This window comes from Micromys minutus (genome assembly GCF_963924665.1).
Source record: "Micromys minutus genome assembly, chromosome: 24".
Classification (NCBI taxonomy): domain Eukaryota; kingdom Metazoa; phylum Chordata; class Mammalia; order Rodentia; family Muridae; genus Micromys; species Micromys minutus.
This window is the reverse complement of record NC_137959.1, coordinates 18,465,167-18,489,740: the sequence shown is the minus strand read 5'-3', so window position 1 is coordinate 18,489,740 and position 24,574 is coordinate 18,465,167. Positions and strand designations below refer to the sequence as shown.

At 50.0% G+C, this 24,574-nt stretch overlaps 1 protein-coding gene across 2 annotated transcripts in view; it reads right to left on the bottom strand.

The window, feature by feature from the left end:
- Window positions 1–1,051: 1,051 nt before the first annotated feature.
- The window catches only part of SLC12A3 (solute carrier family 12 member 3), a gene marked incomplete at both ends in the record, with an annotated part of 34,444 nt that continues 10,921 nt past the window's right edge, over window positions 1,052–24,574 (bottom strand). For both annotated transcript variants that reach the window (XM_080936783.1, XM_080936784.1), the window contains 14 exons: window positions 1,052–1,193; window positions 8,108–8,175; window positions 9,466–9,601; window positions 10,209–10,295; window positions 13,231–13,342; window positions 14,545–14,646; window positions 16,460–16,542; window positions 17,704–17,810; window positions 19,513–19,653; window positions 20,007–20,118; window positions 20,940–21,039; window positions 21,384–21,539; window positions 22,404–22,505; window positions 24,204–24,327. In XM_080936783.1, the coding sequence (XP_080792909.1) occupies window positions 1,052–1,193; window positions 8,108–8,175; window positions 9,466–9,601; window positions 10,209–10,295; window positions 13,231–13,342; window positions 14,545–14,646; window positions 16,460–16,542; window positions 17,704–17,810; window positions 19,513–19,653; window positions 20,007–20,118; window positions 20,940–21,039; window positions 21,384–21,539; window positions 22,404–22,505; window positions 24,204–24,327 (1,572 nt within the window). The remainder of the gene's footprint in view (window positions 1,194–8,107; window positions 8,176–9,465; window positions 9,602–10,208; window positions 10,296–13,230; window positions 13,343–14,544; window positions 14,647–16,459; window positions 16,543–17,703; window positions 17,811–19,512; window positions 19,654–20,006; window positions 20,119–20,939; window positions 21,040–21,383; window positions 21,540–22,403; window positions 22,506–24,203; window positions 24,328–24,574) is intronic.

The following is a 24,574-nucleotide window of genomic DNA, read 5'->3' as shown; positions in this document are numbered from 1 at the left end:
CCCTAGTTCCTAGTTGATGAAACAAAATTCCCAAACAACAAGGAAACTAATCAGCAACAGACCCTACACACAACCTGCAGACATTAAACCTGTTTTTCAAAGCATGGATCACCGCGCATGAATGGGTCTGAAAATCGTTTAGTAGGCTGTAATCGACTTGCAGCAAAGAGACTAGGCGGGGGTGGCATGGTTAGCAGAGTGCTTGCTGGTACCCATTAACCCATAGGTTGGATCCCTAGCACCGTGTAAAACATGCCAATGGCATGTGCCTGGAATCCCAGCACTCTGTACTAGAGACAGGGTCAGGAGTTCGAAGTTATTCTTGCCTACAGAGCAAGTTCAAAGCCAGCCTGGACTACATAAGATTCTGTCAGAGAGAAGGAAGAAGGGAAGGAGGGAGGGAAGAAGAGAAGGAGAGGGGAGAGAGAGAGAAGCAGAATGGAAAATACTGGAGGGCAACCTCTGGAGTTAGTAACATTTTGTGATGCTTCCCTGCCCTTGTTCTGTGTGTCCCAAGTCTCCAGGAAAACCATAGAATGTGTAATCCGTGGACCTATAGAACCCTGGTCTAGAAAACCAGTGAGAACACCCAGGATCCATCATTGAAAAGCAACACAGTCAGGGCTGAAGAAAATGTGTGTTGCTCAGAGGACCCTGCAGTCATCAGAACTCTGCCCAGGTCCTCAGGATGAGTTCCTGCTCTCCCGTCTGGGGAGTAAGACAGCTTTGGGGGTGGTTACAGGGAAAGCCCCTCGAGAGACTGCCAAGCTGGGTCTCAGTTTGTGTACAAATCAAAGACTGAATCAAGGACTAATACTTTGGTCATCAAGACAAAATCTTTTTAAAAGGAGAATCTCCCAGAGACTTTCCCATGCAGCTTTAAGGTCCAGAAAGTGTGTCTGATGGGGTCTAGAAACACCATCTTCTGCAGAGGCGCTGGTAGATGTGATGATACAGCAGAACTTGAAGCCTCATCTCCAGCTGGAGACGGTGAGTTCTGACTCCATCCTGAGACTGAGCCCTGGGCAGGAACCGCTCGCTACACCAGGCATCACTGGCAGTAAAAGGTGAGCACGTTCTCCTGGTTGCCTCGGATGAGGAGGACGGGAGGTCTGAGGTTCTGGGACAGGGTCTCCAGCCAGGCCATGTACAGTGAACTAGGGCACTTCCCCTTCCTTCCAATGGGCAAGGTTCTGTAGGAGGAAGAGCCACAGCAGGGGAATTACCCAGAGCTTTCCCACACAACCCAACACAGGGCTTGTCTTCTGAACAGTACTTCAGCTTCCTGCTTGCTCTTCATGCCTTTCTACTCTCCTTAAGACCTCCCTGCTGTCTTTCACAGCTCCTCAGAGAATATCTTCAGCCACAAAGTATTTCTAAGCAGACCTATGGCCTGTACATTCCCTCATGATCCAGTCTCCTGCAACCCTTCTGTGGTGGTTTGCATACATTTGGTCCCCATAGACTCGTGTGTTTGAATGCTTGGCCTACAGTGGGTGACACATTTAGGAAGTGTGGCCTAACTGGGGTAGGTGTAACCTTGTCAGAGGAAGTGTTACACTGTGGAGGTGGGACTTTGAGGTCTATGCTCAAGCCATGCCCAGTGACACAGTCTCCTGCCACCTTCAGATCAAGATGCAGATCTCTAGGCTCCTTCTCCAGTACTCTGTCTGTCTGCATGCTGCCATGCTTCCTGCCATGATGATAATGGACTAAAACCTCTGAAACTGTGAGCCAGCCCCAGTTAAAAGTTTTCCTTTATAAGAGTTGTCTTGGTCATGGTGTCTCCTCATAGCAATGAAACCCTAACTAAGATACCTTCAAACCTCTCTCAGCCCTAATCATTTCTGAATACCATGGTGGTAAATTGCTCCTGTCTTGAGACCTTTGGACTTGGTAAACTAATCCATGCCCAACTCTGGGTGGCCCCTTTGAATCATCCAGGCTTCAGGGTATCCAGCTGCTTGAGGGCAGCTCCTCTAATTGATCACACCTTTCCATCCAATCCCCAGTTGACTGTTTTCATAGCCCTCCACAATCTTAAAGGCGTCTTTAGTTGTGTTTATACCTTGTCTGTCTCCTCCATTGGAATATGTGTTCATCTGCCAGCTGAGTTTTGTCTGACCCTTCCCTCTCTGCATAAGTACATTCTGAGACAGACAGACTCAAAGCATGTTTGCTGAGTGGGTGAGGTCACCCCACCAGGTGACTAGCACCTTGCCAGGCTTGCCTTTCCAGCCACACACCTTCCCAAAGCCACAGTGTGATATGCTCCTGGGATGTGGCTACATGTCCTTGTCCTGCCACCCTGGCCCATGAAGCATGTCAGGGAGATTCCAGCATGGTTTCTTGGGGGCCTCTTGTCCTAGCTGCAAAACACCATGCAAGTAACAGGATATCCTAGAATGCTGTTCAGTCATGTTTGGCTGTTTAGATAAGAAAGTGACTTTTCTACCATCTTAAGAATTCTAAAGATACATTAGGACTATGTCCCAGCTTCTGGGAAATACAGCATCCCACAGGACCATGATACATGAATTTGGGATACCAGTGCTTACACGGCACTGTATGGGATTGTACCCTTGACAGTCCCTTCATCTGAGCTTTAATACAGACCAGCAGTGGATAGTGCCCTAACTGAACTCTGGCCAGCTGAACTCTAGCTGGTGCAGCCACCCAGGCAGATTTGAACTAGGGTTCAGAGTTCAGAATCTGACCCCAATAGATGTTGCCCTAGTGCTGGATTTGCAATGTCCTCAACTTTGTGGCTTTGGCAAAGTGCCTGACTGGCACCGAGCCTCAGAGTTCTTTAAATAGAGTACTCACAGAAGTACTACCCTTGTTGGCTGTCTGACAGAAGGTATAGGCAGTAGAGATGGGTCTCCAAAGAGGTTCCTAGATCTTTCTACCTGATGCATCTGCTTGATACAACCTCACAATGCCTGTGATCACTAACTAAAACGCAGGGTCAGAACATCAGGGGGAAACCATTGTCCTAATTTTAGAAAGTAAGGTCCCAAAGAGCAGGGAAGGTGGGTGGGAACAAGGATGTCTATGTCACTGAGCAACTGATATCTTCACTTGAAAGTGTTCAGTGATCCTCCAAGGAAATGGCATAGGAGAAGGGAAAGGCCTAGTTTAGATTTCACAGGCACTTGTGGGGCTGAGGACTCTGCCATCTGGGAAGTGCTACAATATTTTAGGGAACTGAGTTCACCAACTTTAAAGGCCATAAGGCTCAGAGTCACAAATCACCGGCAGTGTTTTCTGCATGAAGTTCCCTCCCTCAGGAGCTTGTGGCCCTGTCCCAGGGACAGCACCTTTAACTCATTCTAGCATTAGTCAATGACATGCTTACTCTTGCCAACAGGATGTTCTTTCCTTAAACCGCTGATCCTTAGAACAAAGCTGGGAACAAAACAAGTCCTGTTCAAATTTGCAAGGCAACGTTGGGTGAATGCTAGATTCAGAACGGAACCAATCCAGGCTGACCGCCAGTCCCCTCCCCATCTGGAAGGCCCTGAGTGGAGGACTCAACTTCTGTGACAGTGTCTTTGTCTCAAGAAACACAGTTTAGTTCTGATCCTTAAAGCACCAAGGTCCATTGCTCACAGCATCTTCCTTGGTACAAGCACCGGTGGTAAGGTTGCCTTGATAAATTACTCTCTTCACTGTGGAGGAAATCCTTCCTGAGAAAAGGAGTACCTGGTCCTCACAGGAACAGGCAGGCTCTTAACCTGCTCAGAGGCTGTGGGGTGGGGATAGTTACTGTGCAGTGCCAGCTCAACCCCTGTGTAAGTGTAGCTGCGCTCACACATGGGGGAGGTGTCAGGGGTGGATCATCCGATAAGCCACTGAGTAGGAGACAGAGCCAGGTTCTGCCCCAAACTGGAGCTAGACTACACATCCATTTCACCTGGTTCCAGTGAGGACTGTTCCTTGTCTGTTGTCCTTAGAATATCTGGGCACAGGGGTCTTGAGCCCCTTCTAGCTCCCTTCTGGAAGAGACTAGAATTTGCATCTTCAGGGTTTCCAAGTCTAATGAGGCTGACCTTGACTACATCCTGAGAAATCTGGGCTGGTCTCCAACTTGGGGAGGGTTGGGACACATAAACAGCTGCTCTGTGGAGTTGGCCCAAGAGCAGGGACCCCTGTTGGGTGACAGCTGGCTAGGGTGGGGTGTGTGCAGATATCACCTCCAGGGTGACCAGACACACCACTGTTGCTCAAAACTAATCCCGCCAAGACTAGCTGGTGGGCTTTTAAATTTTCCTAAAGTTTTGGGGAAGAGAAGAAAGTGGGGTGAGAGATGCCACTCAGGTAAAATCTCATCTTGTCTCGTGTCCCCCCAGCCCACTCCCAGGCCAGAGATGGATTTTTTTTTAGCAAGTGAACATGGGATTGCAGTGTGATGAAAGAAAACCTCGAACCTGTTTTGGTGGTCAAGGCTAGAGAGACATGGGGTTCCTCACCAAGGCCACACAGTGAGTTAACAGCAGGTCAGAGTTGTGAGTGTGCTTCTTTGAAGAAAGACTACACTATGGAAGCTGCAGCCTGTCCCACCCATATGGACAGTTCACACCTTAGGCTCCCCGTATGGTTAGATGTCTTGAGCCATCACCACCGTCTTGACTCAGGCCACAGTCTGGGCCCAACCTTGCTTTAGGAACATTCTCTGAGGGGTGTTGATGGAACAAACCCCTTCCTTCCCTCAGGAAAACATGACCTCCTGCAGGCCCTGGGAGGTGCTCAACAATGGGTGTCATGGAGCTGCAGAAGGGCCCTAACTGAGAGGATCCACATCTGGCTTAACACCTTGGTATCACAGTCTTGCTGTAAGCCACACCGGAGGGCATTGCAAGGCAGAATTCAACTTCCTGTGTGTGACACCACCCTTTGGGCTGCCAAGAGCTGAGTACAGGAAGCCAGCCCTTGAGGAAAAACATGTAGGTTCCAGTGTCCTCTGGGGTGGCCCAGAGAGCGACTGACAACTGCTTGAGCTCAGATCTCTGTGCTTTGATGTCATTGGTCTGAGATCCTGACCACCACTCTACCCAGGACACTGCAAATAACTAAGCGTCCTGCATGTCTTTCTGTGCAGTGCCTTGGGCACATGTGAAGGAACGCACAGGAACAAAATCAGTAAGCATGGCCAGCTAAAAGTCAGCCTGTTGAAATGCTTCCCTCTGGGTTAGAGGGTAATGGGTTTAGGGTTTAGGAGCTGGGGGCTCCTAACACAGACACACACACAAAGACACACACACAGACACACACAGACACACACACACAGACACACACAGACACACACAGACACACACACACACACACACTGGGGGGCTCCTAACACAGACACACACATACACAGACACACACACACACACACACTGGGGGCTCCTAACACAGACACACACACAGACACACACACACAGACACACACACAGACACACACACACACACACACACACACACACACACTGTCCCACCTGGAGCATACTCAGCAGGTTCCTCATAACTCTAACCTTTAGCTGCTGACCACACCCTGTTGGCAGAAATACAGCACCATTTCCTTCCACACAGTGACCAGCTGCTGCCATATGAACCCCCACGAGTCTGCAGACAGGAATGACCAGACAGACCCCTCTGGCATCAGGGCTCTGATGGCATGCTTATTACAGTCAGACCTCACCTGTCACTCCTGTTCATCTGCTGGAAGGCCTCCAGCATTTTTGGTCTTTAACCATTTGACATGATGTCTCACAGGGAGCCCTAACGATAGAAACAATGTTGCCCCCCACCCCCTGGAAAGGGGGTACTCCTGACTGTGTGAGATGGAAACCCCATTTCCTCCTGACACTCTCAAGGGACTCCTTGATAGCAGTCTCTTCTTGGAAATTTAATGTCAAGAGGCAACCAGGTTGGGAATGGATTATTCTTAAGTCTTGTGCATTCTAAACCCAGAGTGGTGCTAAGTTTGAGGCCTCTCTCTAAGGAAAAACTAACTAACTAACTAACTAACTAACTAACTAACTAACTAACTTACTTACTTACTAACTAACTAACAAAAACAAACAGCCTTTGCCACATATTTACTGCTTGTCCCAGTTAGTTTTTGGTCAACTTGACACAAGGTAGAGTCAGTTTTCATTTGTTTTTTGTTTTTCATGACAGGGTTTCTCTGTAGACTCCTAGCTGTCCTAGCACTCACTCTGCAGACCAGGCTAGCCTTGAATTTAGAGATCTGTCTGCCTCTGCCTTCCAAGTGCTGGAATTAAAGGAATGAACCACTGCCTGGGAATAAAGTCAGTTTTCTGAGACAACCACAATTGAGATAATGTCCTAATCAGATTGGCCTGTGGGTAAGTCTGTGGAGCATTTCCTTGATTGCTAATTGATGTGGGAGGGCCAAGGCTATGTGAGTAATGGCGTCCCTGGTCTGGTAGTCCTGTGCTATAAGAAAGCAGAGTAAGTAAGCCATGAAGAGCAAGCCAGTAAGCAGCATTCCTCCATAGTCTCTACATCAGCTCCTACCTCTAGGTTCCTGCTTTGTATTCCTGCCCTGACACCCCTAGATGACAGACAACAACCTGTAAGTTGAGATCAACTTTATCCTCCCCAATCTGCTTTTGTGCTATCACATTAATAGAAACCCTACAGTACTACTTGTATCAGTAGATACAGATTTCTTTCTAGAGCAGATAACACTTTGCAGGTCTGCCAGGATGTTTAGTGTTGAGGCTTGGTCTTTTGCTATGCTAAATACACGTTGCTCCCAGAGGATGCTCAATTGTAAATCCAGGTGCTACTATGGACCTCTCTCCCCCACCCCCAGTTATCCCTGGTTGGCGAATAAAGATGCTGACAGCTAATAGTTGGGCACCTAGGGGGTTAGGGTTTCTGGGCTTGGGGTGGGGAGCCCATGAGGAGAGAGGGGAAGCTGAGGAAAGAAGAAGATGCCATAGGGTAAAAAGTGTTAAAATCATGTCCATGAGGACTGGCCAATTAGAGTTAAGAGCAGCCCAGATGGAACATAGTAATAACTCAGGGTTATCAATAGGAAAGCAGAGTCTAATAACATAGAGATATCTACTCAGCTTTAGTGCTGGTAAAGGCTTATTAGAAACTAAAGGCAGCATATGTCTTTTATCTGGGAATTGAATAATCAAGGCAGGGTAGAAAGCCCCTGATTGGGATTAAATATTTTCTCCAACAGTTTAGATCCATGCACACTAAAAAGGAGGGTGCTAAAGGCATACAGACATTTCATCTGTCCACGACCATCTTATTATCAAGCAAGTCTGCTTCTGGCCTTCCTCCTTGCCACTACCTCAGGATTTTAAGAAAAAGACCCCCTGAGGTCTATATCAGAACATGGCCTGAACAGGCCACTTTCTGACACGTTTGTTGTTGCTAGCTGCCAAAGAGGTGGAGGTGGAAGGATCCCTGGTTTGAGTCCCACCAGGATTCATAGCAAGTTCCAGATGTTAGGCTAGAGGCTCACGTTCTCATGTGTTGGAATCCATACAAGTGTGATGTCCTGCCTAAGCCCCCGGCAAGTATGAGAAATGTCTTAACTGAATCTGCATGTTACCCTAAGCTACAAATGTGGAGGTCTTGGCTAGCCATGTCCTTGTTTCTGGCCCCAGAGAGATTAAAGCCACACAGAGAGCCCTCCTTGCCACTGTTCCTACCCACTTGCCCTGCCCTGGCCAACACTGGAGGGCAGCACGGACTGGGTGCTGTTCCGGGGAACAGTGTGGCCAGAGCAGACTCCATTCCTCTTGTCCAGGTTCAGCACTCAAATCATTAGGGGATGGCACAAAGCCAATGAAAGTTGGGCAATTTCCAAGCTAGGAGACACACTGGCTTCTGGGACAAGGTGCCTCTGTCTGCCAAGCCTGTTTGGCAAGAGGAGAAGTAAACAAGGAAGGAAGATCAACAGTGCCTCCGATACAGGCTCAGGCCAGGGCCATGAGGCAGACATTGGACTGCATTGGGCTGGCCATGTTCTTTGAGAATCCAGCGGGCTGAGTCTGCAGCATTCTAGGCCCCTATGAGAAGCTACCTTCATCCCGACAGGCCACTCCCCTGCTAGCCACCCTTGACTTACAGGATGATCAGAGCAGCGTCCCTCGAGTAATCCAGAAGTATCTCATTCAGTCTCACCTGCCGAAGGGACTGGGGCCAGGGAAAGCCAAGGTCACTCCCTCCTTTCTTAACAGCACCCCACCCAACCCCCAGTTCAACTGGATACAGAATTACTCCCCTAAACAATTCCTGACCCCCAAGCCCCAGGAACAAAGGGACCCTCATGGAAATTAAGCACCAGATGCACCTTTTCCTCTTTCTTCTTCTTCTGTTATTGTTTTGATTTTGGGTGGTTCTGGTTTGGTTGTTTTCTTTTTTTCCCCTTGCCTGACTTTACTGACATGACCAGTATGATAATGGGAGGAAAGTTCCTTACTGGGTTGTAACTTCAGCCCCAGAGCTTCATAGCAGAGAGCCCAGACAAGGTACAGCATGTACCTCTGCAAAATGCGTATGATAATGTCCTCTCCAGGGACTGTGGAAGAATTCAAATGAGCTAACTCACCGCTCAGTGCCAGCAAAGGGTCTGGCACATGGAAGACCCTCCGTATAAAAGACTGGGGGACCGAGAGCAAGGGCAGGCTCTGCCTCCACAGTGGCAAAACTTGGAGGGCTGTCTTTAGACACCCTGCTTATTAGTACCTTCTACAGAGCCAGCTGGTGCCAGGCTGGGAAAACATCCAAACTCCCAGGGTGTGTGGGACTGCCTGGGGGACACACCTTAACCTAAGGCTGCCTCCGAGTCCCTCAGAAATGAGGTCAACTCCCCGGACTGAGAGTGGATAGATACTTTCTAATGAGAAAGGAATCTGAAGAAAGTGAGTTAGCCCAGTCTGGGACTCTCACTGTCTCACTGTGGACATCTTGGTTGCCCAATTCTTTGCTGTAGAACATTGAGCACGGTGCCTCGGTCTCCGTGTGATAGACGGCAGCTGTAGCACACATCCCTTGTTGTGTGACCTCCAAAAATATCTCTAGACAGTTGACAAATGTCCCTACTGGAGGAGAGTGGCAAGTGGTCCCCAGTTCAGGGTCACTGAAACAACTGAGATCTGCCCCTGGGTGTCTGGCTGGCCCTGCCATTTTATTTACTCCGACTAAAAATATCACTGCAGACAATGTCAGAAGAGCCTCATGCCTGCAGTACCCACAGCTCTGGAGAGTCACAACAAAAGGCCAGAACCACCTACACTGTAGGAGGGTCAGTCTTCCCACCAAGGACAGCTTTGAGGCTCTGCTCTCTCATGTGGCCCAAGAACATCTCAGACATTGCTAAGGACAAGTAGGGTGGGGCCAAGTGGGGAATTCCAGAAACCCAGGATGGAGACATATGCTGGGACCCCCCCCCAAGCCCTGCCGAGCCCCTTCCCTCTTTTGCACCTTAATTCTGTTCTTATTAATCTCCTCATCTGAGATCTTCCAGGGACAGTCTCTCCTCATCTCAGCAACAGTGGCCTCGTCTTTGAAGCCGTCGTTGAGGCGGAAGGGTGCAATCATGTCCTCAAACCGCTTGGTGCTGGGAAGGAAAGTTCAAGTGAGGCTGGGTGGTGGCAGGACCCTATTTCTGGGGGGAGCCAGGGACTTGGAGGAAGCTCAAGGGATAACTAGGCTTACCACACACAAGGGCACACTCCTCAGACGGAACCCATCCAATTTTGCCATTTACACTATATGGCTCACATGTGACATCAGCCCTTGACACTTAGGTCTGACGTTTATCAGGAGCTGTGCACTGACCTGGACCCTCCCCTCCCGATCCCACTCAGAAAGCAGCATCAGGTGCCAGACAGACTGAACCCCATCCTCACTGAACTCCTGCTCAGACTGGTGGAGGCAAGCAAACACAGAAACGGATGTTTTAGGAAAACATGACCTGAGCCCTGGAACCGGGGATAGCTGGGAGGGGCCTCCCTGCTCCCTAAAGGAAGTGTGTCCTTCTGAAGCCAGCTGTGTGCATAAGGCAAAAGGTGCCGGGTGGAGAAACGGTTGAATATGCAAAGGTCCTGAGGCCCATGAGAAAAGAGCGCAGGAGCCAGCAGGGCTGGAAGAAAGAAGCAGCAAGCAGAGGGATCTATAGGACCAGAGTTAGCTCTTCTGTCTGGAACTCCCAACACAGAACTCACTGCTCCGCCTGGGGCTTCTGGTTGATGTCGGGAAGGATGTGGACTTCATGGAATCCCAGTCTGAACTTGCTCAACAGAGAAATGATCCTGGAAGACAGATGCAGAATTTCCTCTTAAGTATCCACTCATCCTGATGTTCATTAAGCGCCTTGTTGGGTTTGTAGCAATGAACAGAACAGAGGGGGCAAGGCGGCTGCAGTAAGTATGGTGGAGTAGGTGAGAGAGTAGCAAGAGACCTGGGAAAAGATTTGAACAGAATCTCCCATGTATCTTCTGGCTGACTCTGAACCACTGTCAGCCGGCCAGGGTGGAACCTGGGATGTTGCTAGGCTTGGGACCACACGTTGACAGCTGAAGGTCAGAGGGGGGAGAAGAAGAAGAGAAACTGAAGAGAGGCAGTAAAGACAAAGACAACAACACACACGAGCTAAGGAGAAAACCAGCTGAGCGTACTGGACAGCAGACTTGGCATCTGATGGAGAAGCCCACTGTGGTCTGCTCAGTCATGGAAGACTTCACAGAGGAAGCAGCCATCTGGCAGGCTGTCACTTGCTGGAGAAGGTTGCTCTAGGCCCAAGGAACTGGGATAGGGCCATGTCCACATTGGAATCACCCAAGATGCTTGCAGAATGCACGGGTGAGACTCCAGCCCAGTGCTGGGCCAGAAGCCCTGGCAAAGCATGGTCTGAGTGATTCCTCCGGGGTGTGATGTACCCACCAAGCTGACTCATTGGAGGCAGAAGCCAGTGAGCAAAGGTAGGGAATGAAGCAACTGGGATGACATGGAGCATGCCGGGAAGGGAAACCTAATGGCCCAGGCTGGGGCCTCCACAGACAGCTCCTGCTGGCTCTTGAACTTAGGGATAGAACTTACTTTTTCTAAGATTTATTTTTTTATTTACACGTATGTGCATGTATTTCTGTGTGCCTATGCCATGTGTGTCAGGGTGTCTGGGAAGGCGAGAAGATGCCAGATCTCCTGGAACTAAAGTTCTAACAATGTGCGCTGCCCTATATGGGTGTTGGGCCTCCAACTAGGGTGCCGTATAAAAGCCGTATAAAAATGTGTGCCATCACTGACCTTGAATTTCTGCCTCTTCTGCATCCCCCTCCCCAAGGCTTACTGCTACACTCTGTGCATACAGCACTGCGTGTTATACCCGGGGCTTTGTACGCATTCAGCAAACATGACCAGTGTTACATTCCCAGAATCAGGATTTTAAAAGCAGAGCTACAGCTGCTTCATACAGGTATCTGTCAGGAGCCCAAGCAGTCTTCAGGTCATAAGGACAGCAGATCACATGAGCCACCAAGTGGCAGTTGGGACAGAAGGGTTTTTATGACCACTGTAAGAAAGACATAGTGTTACCCAATGGGGCCACCTTGAGCTAAGCAAACCCCAAGGAACCCAGCTGTCACCCAGAGCTGGGACAGGAAGCACAGACTGCCAGAGAGCCTTCTGGTATGTTTACTCTTTAAAAGGCCTGAAAGCTAGGTGGCTGGGGGGAGGGGACTGCAATGACATTGTGGCCTTGCCAAAGAAGGCCCTTTTGGTGATAAAGCTCTCACAGGGTACAGGGGGCTGAGGGAGAAGGCAGGGACAGCATGCTGGCTCTCCCTGAACTCACAGGGCGATTAGAAGAAAGAACATGGGTGGAATCCTGGCATGGTAGGAGTGGCACAGGCCAGGGGTCACTTCCTATTGTGGTCTTGTGTTAGAGCTTGCACCAGGCTCTTCTCTGTGGACAAACAGCCACCGTTTGTCTGAGCAGGTCTCATCTCTGACCTTTAATCTTACTTCCCTTCTCTGAAAAGTCACTGTTTCCCCAACTCCTCCCCTACAACTCAGGCCAACTTGACACCTCCGTGGCCACACCTCTCTTTGTACTTCTGTGCTTATTTAAGGCAAGTCACATTCTGTCTTGGTGCCGTGATTTGCATACAGTTTACCCCATAAACTCGGGTTAAATGTTAATCCTTAGTGTGTGGGAGAATGTGGAAACAGAATCCTGTTCTGGTGTTTACGGACAGAGACTTTGGAACATGTTTAGGATTGAAGCCAGGTCACTGAGGTTGCATCCCATGGTTGAACTGAACTTTGGAGGCTTCATAAACAAAGAAAACACACACATACACACACCAGTATCCTGCCATATGATACCCTGTATCACCATCATGTCAGGTAGCTGGCAACAAGATGGATGTCACTAGACACAGCCCTTAGACTGAACCTCCAGAACCATGACAAAAAGAAACCTCTTTTCTTTATGAGACAGACTCCCTCGGGTGTTTTGTTATAGTCATTAAAAGATATTTCAGATATCTTTTAATGTAAGTAAGATATTTCAGAAGCAAATTTTATCTCCTAATTGAAGCAGAAAACAGTACTTATTTAGAGAGAGGGGTTACAATGAAAACCCATATAAATATATTCAGTGTCACCAAATTCTGACCAGATGGCATTGCCTGCCAATGAGCCAGGCCTGCTCTGTCTGCTTAGAAGTTCAAATGAGCTCAAGAATAGACCAGCTTGACACCAAGATCTCCTGCCAAATCATCCAGAGACCTGAGGGGGAATTAAAAGTCATTTCTCACCGAAAGATTTGGTGTGACTTTCTGGTCTCCTGGTCACCTCATGTCTCCTCTGAGCCTGCATCCCTACTCTGGGGACATTGTCAGGAAGCATTCTAATCTTGCTCCACTTACCTCTGTCCTGCTGTTCCATGAGTCTGTCCTTGAAGAGTCTTTCGATTTCAGTACTTACCACATGTTCCTATCAGAGCAAACACCAGGACACCTGGGTCTCCTTAAGGTGGGCTCAGAAGCCAACCCTTTGGAGATGGAGACAGCTCCTGTATGACCCCCAGGTACCATTACTGTGAGCTGGAGAGAGGCTGGCCTGGGCTTTGGAGCAACAACAGAGCCACCCACGGGAAGAGCTAGAGGGTTCAGGGACAAGGAGTCTGGCAGCCTTGAGGAGGCAAGATGGAAGATCAGCACAGCCCTTGTGGTCCCTACTTACGCCTTTCTCTCTTCGTCCATCCTGTTGATCTGGCCTCCAACAAACACTCGGATCTTGCATTTCCCCCATCTCTTCTTGCGGTGCAGAAGATAGGGGATGAGGAGGGTGAGGCCTGACAGGGACAATCCGCAGAAGCGAAGAGGAAAGAACTCAGGACAGAGCCCTTTGTGTCTTTCCACCCCACACTGCTACAGCAGGACCCTCCCCTCTCTAGACCTTAGCTCCTCACCCATGGAGAAGCTCACCAGATTAAACCAACGCATTGGCTATGGTGCTTGGCAGGTTGTGGTTTATTTGGCTAATGCAGAAGTTTGGCTCTTAGTTTTCAGAATTATCATTATCTGGCTTTTTTGAGACAAGGTTTTAGTATGTAGCTGAGGCTGGCTTTGAACTCTTGATCTTCCTGCCTCTATCTCCCAAATGATGGGACTGTAGGCATATGATACTGTGTCCAGTCAATGATGTGGTTTTACACAAGCAAGCTGGCACATGATGTGGGGGGGGGGGGGGGTTGTAGGTAAACATCAGGATGACCTGCATTTATTTCTTGAAAACTGAACATCTGACCAAAGAGCAGAAGCCACCCTCTCTGTCGTCTCAACATATAAGGCCAAGGCCCAGCCACCATGATATCCATGCATGCTCCCCTGTGCTTCAGTTTTCTTACTGAGAAAGACACTGATTAGGTTAAACCCACGAGAGCACTTGCTGCCGGGCACGGATTCACATATCCCGGCTTGCATAGGTGTCATTAAAGAACTACACAGCTACTCTTGGATATACACAGGGAGACTGGCTCCAGGACCTGCTCTCAGATGCCCACTTCTGCAGGAGCCACATACCTTCTAGGAAGTGGTGTAGGATCTGTGTGGAACCTACACCTGGCCTTGAATATCCCTTAGGCCCTTTGCTATCATTGTTGCCACAGGGCAGGTACTATTGCTCCTGGGTTTTACTGTGGAGGAAACAGTGACGGGAAAACTAGTTTATGCATGCCCAATCAGACATGGTGTTCCTTTTCAGTATTTTGGTCTATAGGAGGTCAGGACTCATGTGGAACTCACAGACACAGAGGGTTCATGTGTTCAACTAGGGTAAGGCTATGTCTCTTTTTTACTCTATCAAAGGTAGAGCCATTAAAGCTGAGGGCTGTGTTTTAAAGCCAGGACAGGCTAAGGCGTCTGTCCACTTTGCTGCCTTCTGGGTCCCACCAGAGGCCTCAGCAAGTATAACACAGACTGGCATGCCAGGAGATGCAGAGACCCTGAGGACAGAAACTCCCAGGGGACAGAGATGGATCCAAAGGGACCAGACCTCCATCATCGAACAGCCAATAGATGTCAATGTTCTTCTTGCCTTGCTCCGACTGGAAGATGGTGCTAGCCTGCTCCTCCTGTACCAATGCCTCCGGGGCTGCTGAAGAAGGGGAAGGTCAAAACAGAGCCAGCAGGCTCACTGTTAGGACACACCTGAAAATAGCCAACTTTCCCAGAGAGGTGGGCTAGCCATCATCACCAAGGTGAGCATGCAGTGGTCAGAGGCATCCTGTAGGCCTGGCCAGACCAGCTAATGTCCTTTCCCATGCTTCATATAGTGCTACATGAACCTCTTCCTGGCTCCCAGCTCCCTCTCCCTGGATGCTGATGGGCACCAGGGGACTATTGGCTGGAAGAACATTTTTTCATCTCTGCAGCATCCCTGTACAGCATCCCTGTGCAGCATCCCTGTACAGCATCCCTGTGCAGCATCCCTGTGCAGCATCCCTGTACAGCATCCCTGTGCAGCATCCCTGTACAGCATCTCTTTGAAGCATCTCTGTGCAGATAGAGCTTGTCCGTCTTCCCGTACCTCTTCTTCCCCTCACAGATGTAGCAGGGCATTCACCCCCTTACCAGCTGCAACTTTCCCCACCTTCCATTTGTCCCTGAAAGAAGGCAACTGCATGCTGATTCTCTCTGAATATGGCATTTGAACAACCGAGAGGGAGTCTTACAAGGGGTGGAACTTAGGCTCACAGCCCCAAATTTACCTACAGTAACCCAGCCTTGGTTATTAAGACACCACTGTCACAAGAGAAAGCCATTTACTCTTGGCCAAATTCCCAGATACTAGCATCCCCATAGGACAAGAATGCTCTGATCTGAGTAGGTGATGGAGGGGAGCTGACCCATGCTAGACACAGATGGCCTAGTCCTTCTGCCACTGTCTCCCCTGTCTCCCTCTCTGGGGTCAAACATGGGATTAACTGCAAAAAAATGGGGGTATGGCCAGTAAGCACCCCTGCTTATAGAGAGCTCCTTATCTTCTGGGGCTCTCCTTGCACTAAAAGAAAGGCTGCTGCTTGCTTCCCTCTGCCCTGGCTCTCCACAAGCCAGCTGTTTTGTCTTTCTCCTCCACCAGACACACTGCCTCAGGGTGGAGGGTGCCCCACCTAAGGCATTCTTTCCCCAGCTCTGGCCTCCTCAGCATTAGGCAGGCCTTGTCCTCGGAGAGGCCTCTGGGCATCCATCTCCCCAGGATACTCTCATGTCTGAGGTGACCTGTGTGTCTGTTGTGCTGAGCTTTGAGCATCTGCTTTGTTCCCAGATGCTCACCACCCTGGTGGGAGCTTTTTGTTCCCTGGGAGAGGAAAGTGCCATCATTGACTGCTACAATGGCTGCATACATATGTGTGGTCTAGACATACACATGTGCATACATATGTGTTGTCTGTGGATATAGAAATATCTTTGGCCCCAGGTGACAATACTCCTGCCTGCAAGGAGCAGAGTCCTGCCTGCATGTCTGCCAGTCCTGACCTCCCTTTGTCTTCCCCACTTCTAACTATCATTAATTCAGAGTCTTCACAGTCAGATGCAACTTCCAAATGCTGCAAAACAATTTTCTGTTTTGAGTACCAAGGACAGACATGAGGTCCAATGGTCAGAGTCCTTGGCCTTTGGATATTTTCTTTGTGATGTTTCTAGATGCCTTTCCTCTATTAGGTCCTTTTTCCCCATCTGGTTATCAGAACACAACAGTGACTTGGAGCACTCTAATCTCCTTTCCGGCCCTAGCTGGAAGCATGACTTTGGCCTGGTCAGTCACTTGCCCTTTCTGGATCTCACTTCCGTTTGGAAACGGTTGGACTTTAAGGAACCATTAAGAAGTGGCTATCTCCGAGTCTTCCACTGATTACATAAGGCACTGGTTTTTGACGGGGGCTGATCAAATGCAGCATGTTACTCACCGTGCGTCTGCAGTGTCTCAGAGACATTGAGCCCCTCATGCGTCCTCATGACACACACCCCGTAGTTGAAGTCAAAGGCATCACTAGAAAGAAGATGTAGGGTCAAGCTGCTGGCCTGTGACCTGGCTCCCAGGAGATCTGATGTCTGGCATTGGCCTGTGGGTCTCAGTCTGCCTATACGTGTAGTAGACAGACAGAACTGGAATCTTCATCTACAACACTCCTGGGAAAACCAAGTTGGGGCCTGGTTCATGTCATGCTCATGAGTTGATCTTGTCAACCTCTCTGCCCACAGTAGCGGGCTTGGTGACTCTGGCCTCCACTTTACACAGGAAAACCTGTCCTGGGGTGGGGAACAGCTTCCTCAGGGTGAGACAGTAAGGAACTGAGAACTGGGACAAAGATTATGTGGTGGAACTATGAACTGATGGACAGGTGTGCCCATAGGAATGACCTCTCTCATGAGACAGGTCAGCTACAAAGGATGTCTGGAAGACTTCTGACCCAAGAGTATATTTACTGCCTCACTGATAATACCAAGTCCTCCCTGAGGGTCTGACCCCATTGGTGTATGTTTGACCCTCATTAGACTCCTTCTCAGATGCCCTTAGACATAATTGTGTTAGAAGCAGCTGCAGTCAGAGCTGAGTTATATAGTGGGCTAACAGCAGACCCAGATGTAGGTTGCGGGGCCTCAAAGCTCAGCCTTGTGTTTTGATGGTACTTCCCTGTGTGGGACAACAGTAGAAGGGCAATCCAGACAGGCAAGAGCTGGTGGTGCTGAGGCCAAGAGTCAACGCTGAAGCCTTCCAGGACTGTCCTCAAGGCTCTCTCCCCATCTCTGCTCACTGTCCCACCTTAGAGCTGTGAGCCCGGCAACTGTGAACCTTCAAGGGTTTTCCCCTTAACAACCACCCTTCTTGGCTCCTCTGAAAAGCTGAAAGTTCCTATGACTCCAAGTCTGCATCCCAGGAGCACAACTGGCTAATGCTTTCTCCACTTTGCCACAGTCCCCACTGCTCCCCAGAGTCTCACACACGGCCCACTCCACTCTCTGCTGCCAAAATGCCTGCTGACTTCAGTGGCTGTGAGGGTAAAGGGGAGACACCCTCTGCTAGCTCAACCTCGGTGTTCACCAAGTGACTCAGGGGTCTACACACTGCCTTTGCTCTGCTTCCCTCTACCCAGGAAGCCCCAGTGGTGCAAACCAACAGCTCACAGGCTGCACCTGTGTGCTCACTCACTGCAGGATGCCAATGTAGTCCTCCAGTGTGGCTGGGTGGGCAGACTGCCAGTTCCTCTTGAATCCAACCACCAGAATGTTGGGCTTCATTCTTCCCAGGCCTGAGGCCTATGGGGATGGGAAGAAGAGTCAGAAAGGGGTCTGGCACTGAGGCCCTAGGATCAGCAGGGGCTCTGCCCTGTGACAAATGACCAGGGAGGGGCTCTTGATCCTCCCAGACACCTCTCCCACCCAGGCTTCAAGGGGATCAGGGCTCTGTACAGAAAGTGTATCAAAACATACTTGAGTTTGTATGTCAAGCTACAGGATTCTTAGGCCACCTAGTCTGAATATTCTTTCTTCCTCCCTGTCTCTCCCACTTTCTTCCCTCCCTCTTTTGTTGATCCTCCTGCCTCCGCTTCCAAAGTGTGGGAGTTATAGAAGTTCACATCCTGTCAGAATCTTCCCTTTTGCTCCCCCTCCCCCTCCCTCCTTCTCTTTCCTTCCCTCCCTCCCTCTGCTTCCTCCTGCCTCTTCCTCTCCCTCTTCCATGTCAGGATTCTTTAAAATATTTGGAGTGAAATCAATATAATAAATTGACCATTTTAATGGTGTCGGGAGAGACAGGAGGCAGATCCCTGTGAGTTCAAGATTAGCCAGAAGATCTACATAAATAGTTTCAATTAGCCAGGGCCACGCTGTTAGACTGTCTTCAGAACAAATTAATCATTTAAAAGTATATAATTCAAAAAAATTCACATATCTTTCTATGTCTATATAGGTCTATCTGTCTGTCTGTCTGTCTTTCTGGGCATGGTATAGTTGCCTCTAGTCTTAGCTACCAAGAAGCTGCAGCACACAATGGTTTGGCTCAGTGCTAGAGCACTTGCTTAGCACAGGGGAGACCCTGTACTTAATCCCCAAGTATCAGCCCCCACCTCCCAAAGCTAAGACTGGAGTTTCTTTGCATGAGTCCGAAGAATTTGGGGCACACCAGGCAACAGAATGAGTCAAAAGCTAGCACGCTCCATGGTGGTTACTGTCAAACAAAACAAAAGAAAAAAGAAATCCACAAACCAACCAAACACTGAGTACACACTTCACTGCACCATTATCTCTACCTCTTCTAAAACGTTTTCAGGAGAGACCTCCAGCATTTTCCTTTTCAAGGTGAGAAGCAGCTAAAACCACTGAAAAGGATTCTCAGATGTTTCACATGCAGCAGTGAACTCACTGCCCAGCAGAACATTCTAGATGTCAATCTGAGCGATGGTTATACACTGTGTATGGTAGCCACATACACAAACATCTGTTACTTCATGGTTTTCACTTTGCTAAGTGCAAACTATACCTGAAAAAATAAAATAAAATGGGGGAAGGCTTCCCAGCTGACTAGGAAGGTGAGGCAGGAGGATTCGAAAGTCACAGCCCACCTGGGGTATAGAGCGAGTTCAAGGCCAGCCTGGGTAATTTAGTCACACTCAGTCTCAGACGCTTTTTGGTTTGTTTAGAAAAAAGACACTAAGGTTCTAGGCCCAATACTGATACTGAAAGAGAGAAAAAAACCAAACAAACCAAAACCAAACAAAAAAAACCCTAAAACAAAACTAAATTTAACTAAACTAAACTAAAGTAGAAACAGGATCTGGACAAAGCCACATGGTCCCCACAGGGTCCCAGTAGTCCTGGGCACTCTTGAGCCAGCACAGCTTGAGACATAAGCAAGTGGGGACGCTCCCACTGCAGCCACTGAGGCTTGAGCTATGTCAGCGTGTCCCGCCGAGCGTGCTGCCTCACTGAATAAGTCCTGGAGGAGGCCTGGCCAGGGCACCTGCATGAGAATCTGGACACCACTGCGCAAGTCCTCAGCTATGACATCAGAGTAGAAGGCCTTGATCTTCCTCTTGGTCAGCCACTTGGTGTGTCCACTGGCAATGAGCCGGAGCTCGGGCACTCTCTGCTTGTGGGGTCCCTGTGGGCGAGGGACAGGTGTTATCATGGCTGTCCTCACCATCCAGCCTGCTCAGCCCCTCTGTCCTAGAAGCTTCCCCTGAGTCTCTGAAGCACCTAGTGGTGCTCTTGATTAGAGCAGAAGAGGGAAAGGAAAGAAGGGAAGCTAGAAGTGGCACTTGGGTGGTAGACGTAGGGTTAGCCTCAGCTACACAGTGAACTTGAGCCAACCTAGGCTTCATGAGATCATGTTTTGAAAGAGGGTCCTGGCCAGACTCTGCTAGGTCCACTTTCCCTGCTCCTCCTATCCCTGGTAGACACTGCATCCAGGTTCCTCCACACCCCAGAGTACGGGTGTCCCCCAGGAGTACTCACAATGAGCACGTGGCCACAGATCATCAGACTTAGGTTCTGGGTAAATGTGCTCACAAAGTCCACAAGGGCTGGGCGGAAGTTGGGGGGCCCGGTAAGCACCAGGCACTGGGGGCTAGGAGAAAGAAGTACATAGTGTGAGGTGTCAGGAAAGATCCTTTAGGGCCTTCGTGCTAAAGACAGATACTCCTGGACTCTTGTAGGCCATGGGTGAGACTTGTGTGCACTGGGACACATTCTGCGGGCTGTGACTCGAGGGCTCTTCCAGGGGTTTTTGAGGCTACGACACTATAAGTAACCCTGTCCTTGCCTGGGCCATCAGATGGCCTACCTACTTCCTTTGCCTTGCCAACCCCAGCGTGGCAAGAGCAGAGTAAAGTTCAATCATAAGGACTCCATTGTTTACAAACTCACTGTACCCTGGCCAGGTGCCTGAACCTTTGTGCTGAGAGGTTAAACATTCCTGCCCATCAGAGCCAGACTCAGTGCTTCATCGACCAGCTGGGCAAACAGGGGTAGTTAACATCGCTCAAACTCCGTTTGTCCTTTCCCGTGTCTGAGGTTAGTACCCTCAGAGGTTTGTCGTGAATGTCTGGGTCACTGTAGGTGGGTCCTAGATCTTACTGAATTAAATACAGCCAGGTAGGAGGAAGATGGAAGGTGAGTGACTTCCCTAACCATTGGGGACCAGCTTTGAAGGGTAGGCTTGTCACTGCCGCCAAGCTGGGATTATGTCATGGGAATCGGACCACATGATCCTGCCAGCATGACTTCCACTGTGGGAGCTTAGACAGGAGGACTCTCTCTCAGGCAGTGCCAACCCTAGTCTTGCACTGGCTCGTCCACCTTGATGCTACCATCTTGGTATTCCATCCTGGACCTACCAGGGACCACGGCTGGCTCCAGGCTCCTAGCTGGCCCAGAAGCCCTGCTCACCGGTAGTTCTTGATGTGGTCTTCCACCTCATTGAGACCCACGGAGTAGCTCAGGGCCAGGTTGTAGGAGCCAGCCTGCACTGAGGAGCCCCAGTTCACCTCTGCGGGCAGAGAGGGGAGAACAAGACTCAGAACCACAGGAAGCAACCAGTCATGGGCAGCGGGTGGGAGGGTGCTGTCCATCTTTCTTAGGCACAGAGCACCTTGGGAGCAAGGCTGTGGATGTGTAGCTAGGAGGTGGCTACCCTCTAAGAATATGACAGTATAAGTCTAGCTCTCGGTGGACATGTTCCTTTGAGCACCAAACTCAGGAAGGTTTTGGTGGAGACAAGCCCGCGTCCCACTTAAGGGTGAGGCCAAAGGCTCCAGCTAGGATGAGGGGCCAGCCTGGCTGCATAGTTGCCCAGGCAGGGAGTTGAGCCCCAGGGGGACGACGGCCACACACCTGGCTTCTTGTAGATCACATAGAGCAGGAGGAAGAGAACGACTCCGATGGCAATGAGAGCGGCCCACCAGGTGAGCAGGAACATGATGACCACGGAGATCACTGCCCCAAAGAGCGCCGCCCACTTGCTGTAGTATCGGAAGGAGGGTCTCCATCCTGGGCAGGACCAGGCCAGTGCACATGCGCATGCTCAGAAGCCTTCTCCCTCCCAGAGCCAGAACAATCTCCATTCTTCCACACCTACTGCTGTGGTCCTGGCCCGTACCCAATACCCCTAGGCTCCCACCAGGGAGGCTCCAGGAGTATCACAACCTTGCCTGTTGGGCATTTATTTCACCATGGTGACAAGCTATACCAGGAAGGGAACATCCAGCCCTGGTCAAACACAGCCCCAACATCAGCAACGGTACCAGATCCCAAGGGTCTTATGAAACTCAGGGGATTAAAGGGATTAGGACCACTTCTAGTGACCACTGTACCGTGGTGCATCTCTAAAATGCACACTGTGGTCTTTACGGAAAGTGTCGGGATAACAGGCCCTTTGAAGATCTAGTATTTATTAGCAAAAGCATTCCTCTGCTCTCTGCTGCCATCTGCTAGGTTTGCAGCAGCCGCAGCACAAGCAGCAGCAGCAGCAGCAGCAGCAGCAGCAGCAGCAGCAGCAGGAGGCACCCCCACTCCAAACCTATACAATTAAATTGCTGTAGTATGTACAGCGACCCCTAGTGGTGATCTGTGCACAAACAGCTGCACCTTCTGTAACAGAACAAATTCCCTTTCTGAGGAATCAAGATTCTGACCCCTGAGAAATTGGTGAAGGATGAAATTAGAACAACCTCCATCCTGTATAAAGGATGCACTGTGCTTGGCAAAGGTTGGCTGTCTTTGTTAGGATACAGAGATTCTCTTCACGTGGTTCTAAACTAAGGCGGCTTTGGTCTGCCCATCTCTACCCAGGTCTCCCCCTTTCCAACCAACTCCTCCCCACGTCTTCCTGTGGTTGGGAGAGAGTCTACTCACCAGGTGAATTGGTGATGGAGGCATGGAAGCAGCTGAAATTGATGAGGGCATAGGAGCAGAGGAAGAAGTTGGAAATTATAGGGGCGATGGTGTTGAGTTCAGCTTCGAAGACCGAGGGAGAGAGGGGCAACATGTTGGGGTCCGACACAGGGGCTGCCTGGCAAACACTCACAGGGTGGCCCCTAGCACGGCCAGGCCTGGATTCTCAGTCAACTCAACCTTCTCGTCTGGGAAGCGAGGGTCAGTGTCTTAGAAAACCTAAGAGTCCGTTTTTAAGATGGAGGCAGCCGGCAGAATCACTCAGCAGGTAATGATGCTCTCCACCAAGCCTGCTGGCCTGAGCCATCACCCATGTGCTGAAAGGAGGGGATTCCTGAAAGCTGTCCTCTGACCCTCACATGTTTCCCCTCCCCCATAAAAATGTACAAAACTATTTAAAAGGTAGAAGACTGGGAAGTAGACTTTTTCAGGCTACTGGGTGACCAAGGGCAGTGGCCATGACACTTTTTGACCTCATTCGTCAGTGTGACCCAGGACCCCTGAGAGCACTTCCCAGTCCTGTCCACAGTGGTCCTTTCTCTTCCCTGTCTCCCTGGCTCTAGTACACTCACATAAGCATGTGCATGTCGAGCTTAGGGTCTCTCTGGGGAGCCCAAAGAAAGATAAGCAGCTCTTTGGGGACAGGTATTTCTGCACATAATCTTATTAGGTCCCCTTGAGTATTTAGGATCATAGTCCTCAGTCTGGCTAAGTCAGAATTATCAGCCCAAAGGTACCACCCAGAAGCCTACAGCTATAAGAAATAAGCCTGAGCAGCATGAGGCAGGGGTGGATCTTGAGAAGGCCAGACAGACGACTAGACTTTGTTGTTTCCTAGGTGAGACACTTCTTCATACAATGCAGGATCTAGTATCTGGAATCCTTTGCGTGATAGCAACCAGACTATTAGGCCAAGTCTTATGGGTGGGTGACTAATGGGACCAGACTAAGCAGAAGGGATCTGGCTCTATCTAGAAGGTACCTATGGGAGAGGGGTGGGGGATGGAGGGTAGGGTAGGAATGGGAATTTCCACAGACCAGACACCCCATTTCTGCATAGGGAGCAGGGCAGGGGATATCACATTATAAAGTAGTCACTTCTCTTTTTTTTTTAAATTCTGCTTCCTTGGTGAGTTAATCAGGATGTATTGGGTATGTGCATCCTGCATGGGGTTGTACCCTCACATGGACTCTCTTTCTGCCCATCCGTGGCTTACGAGCTATGCACAGCCCCTTACTCTACAACCGAGCAAACTGTGGCTCAGAGAAATGACTTATCAACAGGCATATAGCAGGAGCAGGGCAAAGCCAGCAGAGGCCAGCCTACCTGTGATTTGGGTGAGAGGCTGGCTTGTCTAGTTTATGCATGCGCAAAGATAATGACTGAGCTAGCCGTTTGTATCAGCCTGGCCCATCCCCACCGGTGTCCAGGGGGTGGGGTGAGGTCCCAGCTGTTAGGACACTGGAATGCAGAAGCAGGAAAGGCACAGACGTTTCCTCTTAACAGCACCACCTGGCGTGGCTTGGTAGGCCACCCTGTCTGGAGGTGGAAAGGATTGTGTGGCCTTCCAGGGTGGGCTTCACCCACTCAACGGTTTATGTTCTGGGATGGGAATGCGTCTCCATAGTAAAGCAAGTGTTTACTATGGGCCTGGGCCTGGTTAGTTCCATTCCCCAACACCAAATACATGCTGTACACCAAGTGCCCAGTGACACGAGGGTAAGGGACCTTCACAGGGGGCGGGAGAAGGAGCCTCTTACCAATGATGATGAAGGCCACAGCAATGGCGTAGGCCAGCAAGTAGCCACGTATAGGCTCCTTGTTCTTGCCATAGCCCTTGCCAAAGAAGCCAATCAGAGGGTACAGCTGGTCTTCACACAGGCACTGTAGACAGTGAACACCACACTCAAACCCTAGCTGGGACCCACCCCTTTGCCCTTCCCAGGGCCAACCATGCCCTTGATTCTGTGTAGCCCCCTTTATGACCCCAGCATGTTTCGATTTCTGGGAGCGGTAAAACCCAACCATCTCCTCACTATGGAGACAGGGCTACTTCCTTTAAGAGTTTGCAGGCCTAGCCTGTTTCCCTTCCCTTCCCCCCAACCCCATATCACATGACTTACTTCATAGC